Source organism: Bos indicus x Bos taurus, chromosome 3, assembly GCF_003369695.1.
Source record: "Bos indicus x Bos taurus breed Angus x Brahman F1 hybrid chromosome 3, Bos_hybrid_MaternalHap_v2.0, whole genome shotgun sequence".
Lineage (NCBI taxonomy): Eukaryota > Metazoa > Chordata > Mammalia > Artiodactyla > Bovidae > Bos > Bos indicus x Bos taurus.
The window spans coordinates 110,285,354-110,304,014 of NC_040078.1; the positions used below are offsets into that span (position 1 = coordinate 110,285,354).

An 18,661-nucleotide genomic window follows, 5' to 3' on the forward strand; every position below is an offset into this window, starting at 1 on the left:
CAGCCCCCTGTAAAGTCAGAGGTGTAGGTGAGAGCACAAAGTAGTAAAGTAGGCAGGCTCTGGTTATGGGGGTAGACGCTCGAGGATTTCCAGGGGGACTCCTGAGGCTCGATCCTGCCTTTGCGTATGTCGAGCCTCCTTCCTCATGACCTTTGCCATGGGCGGAGTACCTCACTCTGGCCCCCAACAGGTACTGGATACGAATTAGGGCTCTTCTGATGGAAAAACAAATAGAAATACATAACTTCATATAGTTTTTACTCTAAACACGATATATACAAAATCTGTAATCCAAAGTAGTTTGTTAAATATGGCTCAGGGTTTTAGGGGAATAGTAAAAGATTGAAACTAGAGAGTTAGTCCATGTCATGAAGACTGATAAAAAAAAAGCTCTTGTGCTAAAAGCAATGGGCCTCTCTGGAAGCTTGTTGGCTAAGAGGGAGATAGCATGATCAGATGAGGTTTGATTAGACCATTGGCCACTCTTTGGTAGATCATTTGGGGAAAGTAGACGGCAGCAGTGGCTCAGTGGTAGAGGATCCACCTGCAGTGCAGGAGACACAGGAGACGTGGGTTTGATCCCTGGGTTGGGAAGACCTGGAGGATGAAATAGCAACCCACTCAGGGTTGTAATACTCAGGCAAGTATTCTTGCCTGAAAAATCCCACGGACAGAGGAGCCTGGCAAGCTAGAGTTAGACATGACTGAGCACAGCACACAGCACAGAAGGAAGCAGGAAGACCCGTGAGGAGCTTTCATGTCCATTGTGTTGGGCCTGGGCTGCTGTTGGGGAGTGCTGTGTTCTAGTACAGGGGCTTCTAAATAGTCTTTTCCCCAGGATTTTCTAGTTGCTATGGGCATCTGAAAACATACAATTATATGTAGCCCTAAGTAGTTTTTTCCCCAGCGATTTACTTATTAATTCAAGGAGATGAATCAGGACACATGCTCAACATTCAAAGATAACCCATGGGTGGGAGTTCCCTGGGGGCCTAGTGGTTAGGATCCTGGGCTTTCACTACCACAAGCCAGGTTCAGTCCCTGGTTGGGAACTGATACACCACAGCTGAGCAGTGTAGCAAACAAAACAACAACCCCAAACAAAGATATTCATGGGCATGTTCACCATATGCAGCTTAACATATATCTGCCTAGGGGTGTACAGAGCGTGACTTTGGTCCTGGAATTTTTTGAGAACCGATGAAGGTATACGGAGTCTTATATTGGGTTGGCCAAAAAGTTCATTTGGGTTTTTCTGTAAGCTATTATGGAAAAACCGGAACAAACTTTTTGTCCAACCCAGAATTTTCCCTGGAAACTGCCAGCTCATGAAAAAAAAAAATCAAGTGACCTTGTTGCAGACATGGTGTTGTTAGTTTTACCATTGCACAATCAGCAATTTTATTTTGATGTTATTTGGGAGAAAGCAGTATTTTTGATTAGCAAGTAAAATTAATGTAGAAAACAAATACTGTGTTAACTAGTTGGTATAATAAGGCAGCTGTGCCATGTTGCATTCAACTCATTAAATTTCTGAACTTCTAATTACGATGAGATTACAACTCAAACTTGGGGTTAGTGATGGTTTTAGAGAGGTAAAATGTATAGGAATTTCATAATTATTGAGTATAATTTTGCTAAAAATTGATGTATACACAGTATTTAATTTTTTGCTTATAAAATTCAGATTCAGTTGAGACTTATTAGGCACCTATTATTTACTGGGCCTTCTTCTAGAAACTTTAACATAGATGAGTACTTTTCATTCCTTGCAGCTGTCAGGCAAGCAGGACTGCCCCCATATTCAGATGGGGCACTTGAAACTTCAAGGCCAAGTGGACTGTCTTTTGTAACACAACTGTAAGCGCTAAAGCCACATTTGATCTCAAGTCCTTATTTTTCACAAAAACACGTGCCTAACTTTTGGCATATGTCGTTTTAAAAATATCATTTTCCAGGGAAACTCTGTATTTTCCCGTATATGTTCGTTACTCACAAGAGCTTCTTTGTGCTCTCATGATGACCTGGGAAGAATATCTCTGCCATGGTGTGTCCTGTGGTAATTGTTTCCTCTGGTGTCTTCCACATGTGAACATAGGAACGTGTGTTTGTGTAAATAAAACCTTCCAACTGGCTGACTCATTCAGTCTTCCCTCATAGCTCAGTCAGTAAAGAATCTGCCTGCAGTGCAGGAGACCTGGGTTCGATTCCTGGGTCTGGAAGATCCCCTGGAGAAGGAAATGGCAACCCACTCCAGTGTTCTTGCCTGGAGAATCCCATGGACAAACCACGGGGTTGCGAAGAGTCAGACGCGACTGAGCTGCTGACTCTTTCATTCAGTCTCATGATTTCAGCTGTACCTTGTTTTTTCTTTCCAGTTGCTTCTGAACAGCTCAGTTTAAGTCTCATTGGGTCTAAATTGAGTTTTTCACATTTGCTCTACCACCTTTCCCTTTTTTGAGCATCCTCTTAACTCCTCTTTCTCTCTCACCTTCTATTTCATTATTCATTAATTCCTATCTATTCTGCCTTCTAAGTATATTTTATATTCCACGTCTCCCTTCATCCCTACTGCTTCTACAGTGTTCTAAGACATGAAAAAGGCTTATATTGGCATGGGAGTGGGTATGGTTTTCACTGGTTCCTCCATAGTTTATATATGGAAGCTATTTTTTATTTTTTGGCTCAGCTGGATGGCTTGCAGGATCTCAGTTCCCCAGACAGGGATTGGACCCAGGCCGTGGCAATGAAAGCCTGGAATCCTAACCACTAGGCCACCAGGGAACTCCTCTTAAGTTCATATTTCATAGTCTAGGAAGCCAATGACAGTATCATTCAATTCCTGTTATCTCAGTTCCTCTCTGCTTTCTACTGAAGTCACCTCCTTCACTAAGCATACATGTCCCATATTCCCCAGTACCCAAATATTCCCCATTCCTTTGTGTCTTTACCTTCACAAATGCTGTTTCCTCCATCTGAAATCCTTGCTACTCCAGTCTGTCTTGTCAGCTCCTTCCAGATCCAGGTTTCCATCTTCATCACCTGGCATAATGCTTCTCACATAAGTGCCCAATAATACTTATTGAATTTATAATATATTCACATTCCACATGCAAAAGTGAAGTTGGTTGGGGCATTCCCCCCTTTCATAATTATTCTGTGCAGCCTCAGAGAATTCTCTCAGGATTTGGTTGAAGCCTTTTATAAACTCTGTATGGTTTTACTTAAAGTGTAGTCACCCCTGTTATAAGAAAGAAGAGACTGATGGTTTTCCTTAAAAGAGATTCTTGTCGGAGGATTAAAGTCAAGGTGCAAGTGATTCTGTATTGCTTAGGCGTTAGGGATAAGGAGTTCTTCCTCAGCTCCAGTACTATCCCCATCCATAATCTTTTAGAGCTGGGAAAGCTACTTGGTCACAAGAACAGTTGGAAGCTGCTAAAATCTTTTAGATTTTCTAGAAGTGTTTGAAGTAGTGAACATTGCAATTCCAGTATAAGTACAAAGTCTTTCTTTAATTAAAGTGACAAAATTAACGTTGAAATTTTAAAGTTATATCACCTAATCTAGCCAAAGCAGATAGCTGATAAAATCTGTTGGTTATTGGAAACAAGCTCCTGATTCAGAGTTCAGAGCACCAGTGTAAGAAAATAACAATGGATCCATTTTATTTATTAACAAAGTTGAAATATTGAGCATTGGCAAAGCAGTTAAGGTGTTAGCATCTATTTATATTTATTTAGTATATCTTGCATAGTTGTAGACCCTTTAGAGGAGTCATAATGGTCTGACATTAAACCTGTCCTTTTAAAACTTAAAATATTATTGGTCATATAAGAGGTAATACATGAAATAGAGAACAATAGATGCTGGTATGCAAAACAGTACATTCTGAACTTTTTGAGTGCGAAACTGACATTTACATATTGAATCATATTTTCACACTAATTTCCATTTTGTGGAGGCAGCATCATTTCCTAGAAAAGCACACAAGACTTGAGATTAGAAAGCCTGGATTTTGGTCCTGACTCTAATTAGCTGTATAATTTAGAGTAAGTCACTGTCCCCTCTTTGAACCCGAGTCCCCACATTTATGAGAGGGATATTGGATAAACTAGATGAGCTCTTAGATCCCTTCTAACTCTGAAAACTGCACTTTTGTGAAATATTCTTGGTGCCAAAGATGGAATTTTAGGCAGCTTTGACAATCGACTGGACTAAATGAGATAGCAGGCACTGTTCCCTTCAAAGCCCAGTCTCTGTTTAGAAGCTGCTTTATTAAAACACTGTCATCATTAGCCAAGTCCTTTGTCCCGTTGGTGGTTCTGCCTCTCCTACCAAATTACGGGCCACGAGGAATGCACGTATACTTCACATGCTGCTTAATGTTCCGAGGTGCGCCACACATTGCAAAGGAAACTGCATCGTTCTCCAAGGCACCTCACTTGGAGGACGTCGTCCTGTTCAATTAGAGGTGGGAAAGGCTGGCCTGGCTCCAAAGGAAGACTGTCAGTTCCTCTCCTTTTCTGTGTCCACGCTCGGCAGGATGCTTCCTCACGCCCACCTCTCTCCCCCTTGCTGTGACTTTGGCTTCCGCCAGATGTCACACCGCTGCTTGTCACCGCCCAGACTCTCGTCGCTGATTTTGTTGTTTCAGTGTATTTATCACAACTGTTCTCTTTAGCTGTAAAATTTATGGAATTTCACACTCTTCTTAATCACTACAGTGTTTCTTTTTCATGAGAGAGGGAATATACAAGGAGTTGTATGCACAAGAGTTAGAAGGAAGTGCTCCAAGAGTTAGAAGGAAAGTTTGCATGTGTGTGCCACGTATCAGATCAGATCAGATCAGTCGCTCAGTCGTGTCTGACTCTTTGCGACCCCATGAATCGCAGCACGCCAGGCCTCCCTGTCCATCACCAATTCCCGGAGTTCACTCAGACTCACGTCCATCGAGTCAGTGATGCCATCCAGCCATCTCATCCTCTGTCGTCCCCTTCTCTTGCCCCCAATCCCTCCCAGCATCAGAGTCTTTTCCAATGAGTCAGCTCTTCGCATGAGGTGGCCAAAGTACTGGAGTTTCAGCTTTAGCATCATTCCTTCCAAAGAAATCCCAGGGCTGATCTCCTTCAGAATGGACTGGTTGGATCTCCTTGCAGTCCAAGGGACTCCCAAGAGTCTTCTCCAACACCACAGTTCAAAAGCATCAATTCTTCGGTGCTCAGCTTTCTTCACAGTCCAACTCTCACATCCATACATGACCACAGGAAAAACCATAGTCTTGACTAGATGGACCTTTGTTGGCAAAGTAATGTCTTTGCTTTTGAATATGCTATCTAGGTTGGTCATAACTTTCCCACTTTCAAACGTACAAGGGAATTGAGCTCAGAGGTACAAAGTGGAACTGAACTCAGTTCTACAGGGCTCGCAGGTACTTAGGAAGTCCATTTCAGTCCCATGGAGAGGGACATAAGAGATGTGCTTATTGGCTAATTCCCCTGGCTTTAATTGTATTCCTTTTAGCAACAGAAAAAGGTGGATAATTTTATTAGCATTCTGTAGTACTTGTTTTTTTGAGCCGCGCTGTGTCGCTTGTGGGATCTTAGTACCCTGACCAAGGATTGAACCCAAGTCCTCATCAGTGAAAGCTTGGAGTCTTAACCACTAGACCACCAGGGAATTCGCTGGTACATTTTCTTGATCTTATTATTATCTAGTTAGATCTGTTAATAATGCGATCAAATCCTAAAAGCTGTGGTGATGATGGTGATATAGATCATCTGTGTTATTACTATGTAACAGGCATTTCATTGAGCACATTTGTTGTTGTTTCAGTCACTCAAGAGTGTTTGACCATTTGTGACCCCATGGACTGCACCACGCCAGGCTTCCCTGTCCTTCACTGTCTCCCGGAGCTTGCTCACACTCATGTCTATTGAGTCGGTGATGCCATCCAACCATCTCATCCTCTGTTATCTCCTTCTCCTTCTGCCTTCAGTCTTTCCCAGCATCAGGGTCTTTTCTAATGAGTCAGCACTTCGCATCAGATGTCTAAAGTATTGGAGCATCAGCTTCCGCATTAGTCCTTCCAGTAAATTATTCAGGCTTGATTTCCTTTAGGATTGACTGGTTTGATCTCTTGCAGTTTAAGGGACTCTCAAGAGTCTTCTCCAGCATCACAGTTCAAAAATCATCAATTCTTCTGTGTTCAGCCTTTTTTATTGTCGAGCTCTCAAATTTGTACATGACTACTGGAAAAACCATAGCTTTTACAAGACGGGCCTTTATAGGCAGAGTTACGTCTGCTTTTTTTAATACACTGCCTAGGTTTGTCATTGCTTTTATTCCAAGGAGCAGGTGTCTTAATTTCATGGCTAGTCACCTTCTGCAGTGATTTTGGAGCCCAAGAAAATAAAGTCTATCACCATTTCCACTGTTTCCCCATCTATTTGCCATGAAGTGATGGGACCAGATGCCATGATCTTAGTTTTTTGAATGTTGAGTTTTAAGCCAACTTTTCCACTCTCCTCTTTCATCTTCATCAAGAGACTTTTTAATTTCTCTAATTAAAGCACATTACATTTGTTTACTTAAACCTTGCCATAACCTTATAATGATAGATACTGTTATTATCCCTATTGTATAGATGAGGAAATCTCAAAATGACTTAAAGATCTCCATTTTAAAAATAAGCTTATATCATGTATTTTTTTAAGGTGGGAAAAGATATCAATTTATCTGTTTTGTTTTTTTCTTTCCCTGCTTATAAAAAGAGGCAAAATTTTGGTTGTACTTTATTTTAGAAACTAAAGTTCATTTTGAGTTCCCAGGGTGGTTCATTTAAATTTGTGTGTGTCAGATACAAATTCATTTTTTAATTTTTAAAAAACATTTATCTGTTTACTTAGCTGCATCGGGTCTTAGTTACAGCACACGGGATCTTCACTGTGTCGTGCTTGGATCATTCATTGCAGCACATGAGCTCAGTGGTTCTGGTGCGTGAGCTTAGTTGCTCCACAATATGTGGGATCTTAGTGCCCTGACCAGGGATCAAACCTGCATCCCCTCCATTGCAAGGCAGATTCTTAACTGCTGGACCACCAGAGAAGTCCTTGAATACAACTTTAAACCTAAACATGTTGGCATTTGCCCTGCAAACCATTGATGGTGATCCTCGTGGTAATTGGACAGTGTCCAAATAATTAGAATACTGGAGACAACCAAAGATTTAGATTATATCATGCACAGGATAAAGATTACCTTGTTAAAGACAGAGGATTCCTGGCAGTTTTATCATTATTGATTAGTGTTCCCATTTCTTCAGGATAATTGGCAAATTCTCACATGTAATACTCATCATGGGAAAGACAGGAACTGATGAAAAGGTAGACAGAAAGTGAGGCTTACCACTCAGAATGGACATATCTGTAAGGGTAGAAATGAAGTATGAAGGTAGAAGTATGAAGGTAGAAGTATGAAGGTACTTAATAAGTGGTAATTTTCTCTCTCTCCAAATCTGGATGTAGGGGTTGTTGTTTTTGTTTTTTCAGACTGCCAGAAAAATGTCTCTATGCCTGTATCAATTTCAAGATAGGTTAGGGTGTGTGTACTGTGAAGCAGATATGCTCCAAGTGTCGATGCTTGTGAATGTTTGTGACAATGAATACTATCACCTTAGGGCTCCTGCCAAGAGTCCCAGAGGGAGAGAGGAGGAAGCCATCATACATTTCTACCATGTGTCAGGCAGTGTGCTGGGCACTTTTATAAATAGCCTACCATATCCCTTTAGGAAGATGTACATGGGGTATTTATTTCTTTTCCTTTAAATTTTTATTTTCCTTTAAAAATTAAAAAAAATTACTAAGGTATAGTTCATTTATAGTGTTTCAGGTGTATAGCCGAGTGAATCAGTTATATGTGTATATATATATTCTTTTCAGACTCTTTTCCACTATAGGTTACTATAAGATACTGGATATAGTTTCCTGTGCTGTACAGTAGTCTTTGTTGTGTATCTGTTTTACATATAATGGTCTATATCTGTTAATCCCAAATTCCAAATATATCCTCCCCCCTTCCTTTTTGGTAACCAAAACTTTCTTTTACATGTCTGTGAATCTGTTTCAGTTTTGTAAGTAAGCTCATTTGCATTTTTTTTAGAGTCCCCATATATGTGATACTTGTCATTTTCTGTCTGACTGACTTCACTTAGTATGATAATCTCTGGGTCTATCCATGTTGCTGCAAATGGCATTCTTTCTTTCTTTTTTTATGACTGATTAGTTATTAATTATGTGTGTGTATATACCTGTGCCACATCTTCTTTATCCATTCATTTGTTGATGGACATTCAGTTTGCTTCTATATTTGGCTATTGTAAACAGGCCTGCTATGATCTTTGGGGTGCATGTGTCTTTTCAAGTTAGAGCTTTATTCGACTATATGCCCAGCAGTGGGGTTGCTGGATCATGTGGTAGCTCTGTTTTTAGTTTTTTATGGACCCTTCATACTGTTCTCCATAGTCACTGCACCAATTTACATTCCCACCAGTAGTGTGGGAGGGTTCCTTTTCCTTTTATTTTGATCCTGCAGCACAGCATGTGGGCTCTTAGTTCCTTGGCCAGGGATTAAACCCATGCCCCCTGCATTGGAAGAACAGAGAGAGTCTTAACCACTGGACTGCCAAGGAAGTCCCTATTTATAGGTTTTTAAATGATGGCCATTCAAACTGGTATGAGGTGGTACCTTATTGTAGTTTTGATTTGCATTTCTCTATAATTAGTGATGTTGAGCATTTTTTCGTGTGCTTTTTAGCCACCTGTACGTCTTTGGAGAAATGTCTAGATCTGCCCATTTTTTGTTGAGTTGTATGAGCTATTTGTATATTTTGGAAATTAATCCCCTGTTGGTTGCACCTTCTTTTTAAAAAAATTCTGTGCATTTATTTATTTTTGGCTGTGCTGGGTCTTTGTGGCTGTGTGCGGGCTTTCTCTTGTTGTGGCGCGTGGGCTTCTCATTGCGGTGGCTTCTCCCGTGGAGCACGGCCTCTGGGGTGTGTGGGCTTCAGTATTTGTGGCTCCCAGGCTCCAGAGCACAGACTCAGTAGTTGTGGCGCATGGGCTTAGCTGCTCCGCAGCATGTGGGATCTCCCTGGACCAGGGACCAAACTCATGTCTTCTGCATTGGCAAATGGATTCTTTACCACTGAGCCAGCATGTAGCCCCCTGGTTACATCTTCTGCAAATATTTTCTCCCATTCCACAGACTCTCTTCATTTTGTTTATGGTTTCCTTTGCTGTCCAGAAGCTTTTACGTTTAATTAGGTCCCATTTGTTTATTTTAGTTTTTGTTTCCTTTACTCTAGAAGATGGATCCAAAAAGTTATGTCAGAATACAAGTTATGTCAGAATGTCCTGGGTCTTACATTTAGCTCTGTAATCTATTTTGAGTTTATTTTTGTATATGGTGTTGGAGAATGTTCTGATTTCATTCTTTTACATGTAGCTGTCCAGTTTTCCCAGCACTACTTATTGAAACGACTGTCTTTTCTCCATTGTATATTCTTGCCTCCTTTGTCATAGGTTAGTTGACCATATGCGCATTGGTTTATTTCTGGGCTTTCTCTTCTGTTCCGTTAATTTGTGTGTCTGTTCTTGTGTCAGTACCATACTGTTGTGATTACTGTAGCTTTGTAATATAGTCCTAAGTCAGTGTGACTCCTCCAGCTGCACTCTTCTTTGTCAAGATTGTTTTGGCTATTTAGGGTATATTTGACTATGTGAGGAATTTATCTTGTATCTCATTTGCCAGGAGTGGATGGTCTTCTCTTGAGTGCTTGCCTTGTTTTTCCATGGACACTGTGAACTTCATAAGTGATTATGTTTCCCTAGTGATTATTTTAGCATTTATTGAGCCTTTACTAGGTTTCGGGCACTGTGCTTATTTTGCATGCATTATTTCTTTGAATGTTCACTGCAGTCTTTTTGTAGTAGGTATCCCATGTTTTCAGTGAAGACACTTTCAGAGACATTAGGTTACTTACTTTTCTAAAGCCACATGTCTAATAATAAAGCTGGATTTCAAACTCAGGCCTAACTCTGTAGTGTAACCCAGCTGTTTCTTCCTGACATGAGATATTTATTTAAGCTATTGTTCTCCCCTTCATTTAATTTTAAATGCCTATAGTATAATTTTTTCTTTACTTAGCAACCTGTGTCTAAAGGAAAGTAGAAAGAGAAGGACCCAGGAACCTAGGAAAAAAATAGCAGTATATGTGTAATTATAGCGCTACTGGCAGACAGCTTAAACTTGAGCCAGTTCTCAGAAGTAGGACCTATCACTTTCTGACATTTGTTTAGAGATTTTCTTAATCTTTCTTCTTGTGATTCTAGGCATTAGTCACATATGTATGGAAAAATATATAAGGCTTTTTGGTAAGATTGTTATTCACTCAGCAAATATTTATTGAATATATATTATATGCTTATACATCATTGAACAAGCCAGATAGAGTCCTGCCTTCGTGGAGTTTGTAATTGGTATAAATATTTGAATGGGTGGGTTGTGTCTTACACCTACTGTGTATTTCCGTAAACACACCACAGTCACACATGGATATGCTGTAGGAATTTCACAAAATTGAATGGCTTGGAATTTGTCTTATTCCAGGAAAACACTGTTGCATCAAGAATATGAGAAAATGTAAGAATCAAGAAACCCATCAGTATGGCTTTGTCTCTTTGAATGCCATGATTCTTAGAGGAGTAAGGGAGTAGCAGTATATAAGACCTTATTTGAAATTAAAAATAAAAAGCAAAAACTCATGTGAGCCAGAAATCTTTGATGAAGCATTGTCAGAAGAATTTCAGAAACTGCAAGTTGTTACACAGATGTAATGATTTAATTAGTCTAGATAACACCATTTATTTATGCTTAAGCATCTCACACATGCAAAAGTTGGTAATTCAGAGTCACACAATAATTTGTGAGTTATCTTCTATACCACGTGTTATAGCTTCTGAATACCAACTTTGATGAGCATGTGTGTCAGATGCTTGAGCATAAATAAATGATATTATATAGACCAACTAAGCAATACAGTTTGTTTCTGGAATTCTCTTGACATCTTCACATAAAAATTTTGTGGTGGCTTTTACAGATCACAGTAATTGTTTTAAACACAGTTTAATCTCAGTGTGGGCAAGATCCTCATTGGAGTGAGCATATATGGTTTCTGCTGGTTGGGTCTTTCTAGGTATCTGGGTGGATTCTTAATATACAACTGGATAAAATAGCCGTAAAAGGAGTGTCCTCTAGTATGTGGAGAGGGTTTGTTATCCTTTTAGCAGAAAGATGAGCTTATTTTGTGATAGGTAAGTAACTATATTATTAAATCTCTTGGGGAAGGAAACCAGTTCGGATCTCCTTGCTATATTTCTCTCTTTTTTTGCTTTTCGTCTTAATTTATTTATTTGGCTGCATTGGGTCTTAGTCGTGGCACGTGGTGTCTTTGCTGTGGTGAGTGGGCTCAGTAGTTGCCCTGTGGCATGTGGGATATAGTTCTCTGACCAGGGATTGAACCTTCGTCCCCTGCACTGGAAGGTGGATTCTTAACCACTGGACTACCAGGAAAGTCCCTCTTTTTTGCTTTTCTAATTTTAGCTGTAAAAACACCATGGTATTCTTTGTCTCCCTGATGTTGCGTTAGTGTTGCCATAGTTTTTTAAAAATACTGTTATATTTATTTTTTATTTTTAGGTAATTCAAACAGTTTTGTTGTTGTTGTTTAAAGCGGTAAGTTATCAAAAAGGAGACTGGGATATAGCTAATATACTAAGAATTTAGGTCACATTTTTTTTCTTCCAGAGTTCGGGATGTCTCACCTCTATTATTTTTTTCTCACCGTATTTCCTAGAAAATAGAAAGGGGAAGGATTAATTAACCTAGTTTTACACATAAGGAAGTATGTTCTTAGAGGTTAAGTGTCTTGCTTAAGGTCAGACTTATTAAGAATGTAGTCAAAGAATGTGGCAAAGAATTCCAGAGACTCCTGGCAGAGGTTAGCATGCTACTTACTGGGAAATGTAGTAGGCAGTTAATTATTTTCTCAAAAGACTTAACTATTCCTGGTTATTTCTTACTCTTCTGAGACTATTCACCATTTTATCCCCAAGGCAGAAACTTGTTTGCAGGTTAGAGCTACTCTATAATCTTTGGGAAATACTACTTAGCACAGCTGGCTTGGAATTCCAAGTAAGTATATAATGTTTTCATGTGTATCTTCTAACATGAGTTAGAATGTTTCTTCAAGCTGCCAAGTGCCCATGCTGATCAGTGTTCAAAGAATACAAAACATCACTTTTAAGACCATTAGTTGTAATTACTTTATGCCCCATAATGTCCCTTTGATTGAATTTGTAAGTTTAGGAATGGGCACCTAACAGTGGCAAGGCCTGCTCACTGTCCACTGAGGCAAGGGCAAGAGGGAAAACGTACTGTGCAGAGAAAAAGGAAGTCATTTTTCATGGAAGTTACACCACTGGTGCCTGGGGACACAGACAGTCTGAATCTAACATGGTAAATGGCCCACCTGGTGTAGAAAAATAATCATCCATTTAGAGATGAAGAACAAGGCAGGGTTCTCTGTAGAAACTTGCTCGTTACACTTGCAGGTAATACAAAAAAAGGATACCTATAAAATAGGTTATTATAATTACTTTTGTCTCGTTGGTAAAAATTACCTCTTAGTTATCTTAGCACAGCCTTGTTATATTAGAAAAATAATTAGCATTTCACCTAAATCTACAGTTCTTCTAGAGTTACCACATTTCTTTGAACTTGTGAACTTGCATTATTACTGTCTGCATTAAAAGTGTAATGACTTGGGGATTCCCTGGTTGTCCAGTGGTTAGGACTTGGCCCTTTCACTGCTTAGGGTGTAGGGCTCAGTCCCTGATCAGGGAGCTAAGATCCTGCAAGCTGTGTGGCGCGGCAAAAAGAAGTTCAGTGATTTGATTCAAATATTTGAGACCTTCTACGCTTCCCTACCCCAAGACTTCTTTCTCTTTTTTATTCTTTTTTTATAGTTGATACACAGTATTGTATTAATTCCAGATATACAGCAGAATGATTCAGTTTTATATATATACTTTTTTCAGATTATTTTCCATCATAAGTTATTATAAGATTTGGAATATGGTTCCCTATGCTATATAGTAAATCCTGTTACTTATCTATTTTATGTATAGTAGTTTGTCGCTGTTAATCCCATGGGCTATGTCTTTGAGTTAGTTGCTGTTTTGTGTGTAGATTCACTTGTATTATTTCTGGATTTCACATATAAGTGATATCATATAATGTTGCTTTTCTCTGACTTACTTCACTACGTGTAATAGTGTCTAGGTCCATCCATGTTGCTGCAAATGGCAATAAGTCATTCTTTCTATGGCTGAGTGATATTCCCTTGTATATATGTACCACAGCTTCTTAAGCCAGTCGTCTGTTGATGGGCACTTGGGTTGTTTGTATGTCTTGGCTGTTGTAAATAGTGCTGCTATGAACATTGGGGTGCATGTATTTAGAGTTTTTGTTTTTTCTTGGACATATACCCAGGAGTAGAATAGAAGGATCGTATGGTAGCTCTGTTTTTAGTTTTTAAAGGAATTCCCATAATGTTTTCTATAGTGGCTGCACCAGTTTACATTCCAGCAACGTCGGCCTTTCCTTCACACCCTGTCCAGGATTTATTAAATGTAGCCCAAGACGTAGTTTCTTAATAGTGAGACATACAGTTCACTATTTGAGATTGTGGTCCAGATGCCCATACTGAGCCTTTTTATTTTGGATGACGTGGTTGGTGCTATAGCTTTCTTTAGCCTGTGGCCTGACACTCTCAGAATAGTGTGTTTTGGTTTCAGCTGTTAGGAACAACACAAGAACACCCATGCTTTGCCTTTGAAATGCTTTTATAACAGATTTTGGTCCATGAGCTTTAAGACGCAACTTTTTCAAATACCTCAAAGTGGTCCAAATGGTCTTCTGTTCAGAGAAAACAAGCTGACCTCCCTTTACCTCTGACCACACTCTGGGTCCTTTAGATTTCTCTGAATCTTTTCTTTCATCATCATTTACTCAGCTGCTGCTGTTATTTATCAGCAGTTGGAATGTTCCTGTTTCCATGAGAGATGTTGGTGTTACTGCCTTGACCGTCACTTCAGTGTCTTTCCTTTGCAGACCCCGTATCATGTCAACCTCCTCCTGGCCGGCTACGATGAGCACGAGGGTCCAGCACTCTACTACATGGACTACCTGGCAGCCTTGGCAAAAGCCCCTTTCGCAGCCCACGGCTATGGTGCCTTCCTGACTCTCAGTATCCTGGACCGATATTACACGCCAAGTAAGTTTCAGCTCTCTAAGCTGGGAACAGTAGCAAAGCCCTGTCCTCAGCTGCTTCCTGGCTTTATGTACAACCCCTTGGAGTTGGGTGGCCAAGGAAGGTGCCCTCAGGAAGCTTTTTTCTGTAGATCGTTAAGTAAGTAAGTGAAGTTGCTCAGTCGTGTCCGACTCTTTGCAACCCCGTGGACTGTAGCCTACCAGGCTTCTCTGTCCATGGGATTCTCCAGGCAAGAATACTGGAGTGGGTTACCATTTCCTTCTCCAGGGGATCTTCCTGACCCAGGGATCAAACCCAGGTCTCCCACATTGGAGGCAGACGCTTGAACCTCTGAGCCACCAGGGAAGATAATAGCTGCCCTCTCCTATATGAGAAAGCTGGCTGTCTACTTGTCCATGAACCGTTCACTTGGCAAACCTCTAGACACAGGGGTGCTTCTGCGTTAAGTTCTACTTTCTGACCCCAACCCCAACCTCACTTCAGCCATTGTGAGCAATAGGCACTTGGGATAACACAGATAACCAGTTTTCGCCTTACATTCCACTCTTCCCTATTAGTGTAGGAAGAATCTAGCTAGTTCTTTCTTTTCATGGTGCTGCCCTCTCACTCAACTCAGCCATGCCGGGGCTCCAGGCCACATCCTGAAAAGATTAACCTGGCCTCCTAGTGACCATTGCTTGATTTGGCATCTGTCAGTAATACAGTGATTTGCCCACTGAAATAACCACCAGCCACCCCTGAAGCCAAACTGCATCATATGTCATCCCAGTTTGCCATGCCTGTGGACAGTTCCTTTGGCTCCTGTTTTACGAGAGACTCAGCCCCATCCTATGAATTCTGTTTCTATTGTTAAACTGGGGCCCAGCTGGCAAAGTGAGGCTGACACACTGGCCCTGTCCTCCCTTTCCCTGATTTGCAGCTGGCCAGGGCAGATGGAGCTGATTTAAGCCCTGGTCTAAAGGAAGGCTGGGGGTTGTTGGGAGTTGGGGGATGGGCTATAAAGAACTGGCAGGCCTCTGGACTTCTCTGGAGGCAAGCACTGGCCATGGGAGGCAGATTCCGTCACGCTTACCCTTCTCTGTAGCAAATCAATTTGCAATGGCTTGTGGCTGCCTGAGTGCTGGGCCTGGGACACTCAACTGCATATAGAGAAAGTTTGTGGTACATCAGAAGCCTTAGCTTTTTTTTTTTTGCCGTATCTGTTTGTGTGTCATGTTGACCTGAGAAAGTTAGAAGCTCAGCTCAGTTGTGGCAGAGTTTTACTTAGTGTCAGCGCCTTGAGTGCCTGACTTCCGTGTTCTCTTTCAGCTATCTCGCGTGAGAAGGCAGTGGAGCTTCTTAGGAAATGTCTGGAGGAGGTGAGTAGCTTTCATGGGATCCTGAAAGGAATGTTTTGTCTCTCTGTTGGCCAATATTGTTTCCCTTCCCCAGTTGCATTTTTTTCTGATCCTTGCCAGAAAGTATAATATCCACTAACCATATGTGAAGTTCCTATCAGGGTTACAGTTTGATGCATAACAAGCTGGTTTTTTTTTTTTTTTTCTCTCCTGGGTCACCATCTCATCAATGTCAATTCTACAATCTAATTACTTTTATTTTTGCTTCTTCCAGACTAGTGATTCTCAAATTTTAGCATGTGTAAGAATTATCTGGGGAACTTGATTTTTTTAAAAAGGCACATTCATGCTTTCCACCTCATCTTCATTCTGAATTAGTTGTCCTGGTGTAGCTCTTGAGACTGTCTTGGCCCGCAGTCCCAGGTGATTTTGCTGCAGGTGGTAACTGGGGGCCGTACTTTAAGAACTCTTGTGCTGGATTTTATACCTGCTCCATTTTTGTGCTACCTGGGGTTGCCATAAAGTCTGCTTTCTTAACAGTACGTGAGTCTGGGAGGGAAAGCCACCCCTGGGAATTCAGGAGGCCATAGAAGGTAACGAGCAGGCTTTGGGCAGATGGAGAGAGTAGCCTTTAGTTTATGAGGCCAGGAACATGGGCCCTTCCCCTTCTAATACTTCTGCGAGGAGTCTGAGGCTCTGGTGTGAAAGGAGGATGAGGAGGAAAAGAAAGCAGCTCCTTTAGGCTTTGTAATTCTTTTGTTGTTCCTATAGCCTAAGGATGAACTTGAATTTGTACTCTAGTGAGAAGAGAGTAGGAGGTTGAGAGCAGCTGGTAGCATCAGTAATGTCAGTTTGCCTCTTACACAAGCCTGTCATTTTCAGTCCACAGGGCCCCTTCTTCTTCTTGTTTGTAAATCTCCTTTCCAAAGCAGAAACTGAGAATAAACTCATGTGCTTTTCTTAAAAATTCAACCAGGAGGCCATGTTAGTCACGCAGCTCTAAGTGTTGCAAGGGTCTGCCAGGAAGAAGCCATTGGAATGTGGAATGCTTTGAGACTTTATTCCCCATGGATCCTCCACATTTCCTTATTATTATCACCTTTTCTTGATCTTGGAACTTTTTTCTGGACATAGGAGTCATCAGCCAGGGAGGACTATGGAAATGGACGTGGTGGTTGCTGCCTAGCCCTCATCTGTAAGGGAGATGGGAAACATCAAGGGAAGGAGGGCTTGGGCCAGGGGAGGGGCACATTTTCAGGATATGTCCCTAAGGGAGCAGGTACAGCTTTGTGCCTTCTATCCAGAGATTAAGTGAACTGTCCAGGAGGAGTCACCCACAGAGGCGAAGGTTTCCTTCAGCTGCGCTCTTCAGCGATCTCTGGCCAGGTTGATGGGGCTGTCTGGTTTTGTGTGCACAGATCACAGGTCCTTTAGAACAGCCTCTCAAGCAGACAGTCACACTAGAGTCCAAAGAGGTTCCTTCAGTGACAGTTCAGCTTAGATTGAAGAAGATAGAAGTAGAGGTTGTTCCAAGAGCAGTTCTGAGACCATCCTTGCCACCAGCCTCCAGCTCTACACACAGACACGCTCACATACACTTGGTCCTTATAATGTGGGTGGGTAGCTGGAGCACACTGTTGGACCTAGGAGTACATGGCTTTGGTCCAGAGCTTTTCCTAGGGCAGTAGCTCCTTAGTTGGCTTCTTGCCTTGAGATGTTTTGAAAGAGAAGTCTGTGTTTACCAGGCCTGATTGGTGGCAGATTGTGAGGAATAGAACATTAGATTGTCTCGTTCTTCAGCAGCTGACTGATCAGAGTCAAGCTCCTGCTCACTACATTCCAGTCAGCCGCCAGCTGCGGTTTGGGCTTTTCTCAGTATCTTAGTACCAGCTTTCCTCAGTAGGGTACCAAGCGCCCCCAACGCAAAAATCACTATCTGCTTATATATCCAGTGCCTCGACCAGAGCCTGGACCACAGTTCTCAATAAAAATTTGTTGACTGATTTCCTTCATGTTTCTCTGCAGCTCCAGAAACGCTTCATCCTGAATCTGCCAACCTTCAGTGTTCGAATCATTGACAGAAATGGCATCCATGACCTGGACAACATTTCCTTCCCTAAACAGGGCTCCTAACGTCATGCCCTCCCTCCCACTTGCCAGGGAACTTTTTTTGATGAGCTCCTCTATTTTTTTCTACTCTTTTGATGTGTGCTTTCCACACATGGTTAATTCAGAATAAAGCTGACTGTGGATCGATTGAGCCCTCTGGGTTGAGTCTGAGTTTACCTAACATCGCCTCAGGAAGGGGGTGGAGGGAGCATTACCTGCATTGGACTTCCTGCAAGGATTGTCTTTCCTCCTGCCCCTTTCCTTCATTGATGCTCTGATTGTCCTTCAGCAGCTGACAGTTTGCTTGCTAAAGTCTCATCCCTCTAAAGCAATGGTTCTTTATTGCCCCTAAGCTTAAACATATTTTAATTAATTAATTTGAATAGATAATACATACATGTAGAAAAAATGCAAACAGGATGAAAATACAGTGAAAATGTTTCTTCCATCCCTATAATTTATTCACCTTCTTCCCTTCCCAGAGGAAGCTTCAGCTACTAATTTCTTATCTAACCTTTAGAGATATATTTTTCTTTTATAAAATATATGCATGCACATGTCCCTTTTAAAAAATATTTTAAAATGTTCTGCATATTGCTTTTTTCCTTGAACACTATTGGAGATGGTTTTTATATCAGTACATAGCTACGTTACTCTTACTGACAGTTGCATAATATTGCATGAAATTGGTGTACTCTTAAGTGGTTAACCAGGTATTTATTTTACTTTCTAACCTAGTTTTTTGGTAATGAGTAATGTAGATATTTTTCGATTGGTGCCACTAAAACAGTAGTTCTTAACCAGATGTATGTATCAGAATCACCTG

The 18,661-nt window shown here is 41.1% G+C and overlaps 1 protein-coding gene across 2 annotated transcripts in view; it reads left to right on the top strand.

Annotated features, from left to right (window-relative positions):
* PSMB2 (proteasome subunit beta 2) overlaps window positions 1–17,986 on the top strand; it is a 36,599-nt gene extending 18,613 nt beyond the window's left edge. For both annotated transcript variants that reach the window (XM_027537856.1, XM_027537857.1), the window contains exons 4-6: window positions 14,230–14,392; window positions 15,698–15,747; window positions 17,752–17,986. In XM_027537856.1, the coding sequence (XP_027393657.1) occupies window positions 14,230–14,392; window positions 15,698–15,747; window positions 17,752–17,859 (321 nt within the window). In that variant the 3' untranslated portion in view covers window positions 17,860–17,986. The remainder of the gene's footprint in view (window positions 1–14,229; window positions 14,393–15,697; window positions 15,748–17,751) is intronic.
* The last annotated feature ends 675 nt before the right edge of the window (window positions 17,987–18,661 follow it).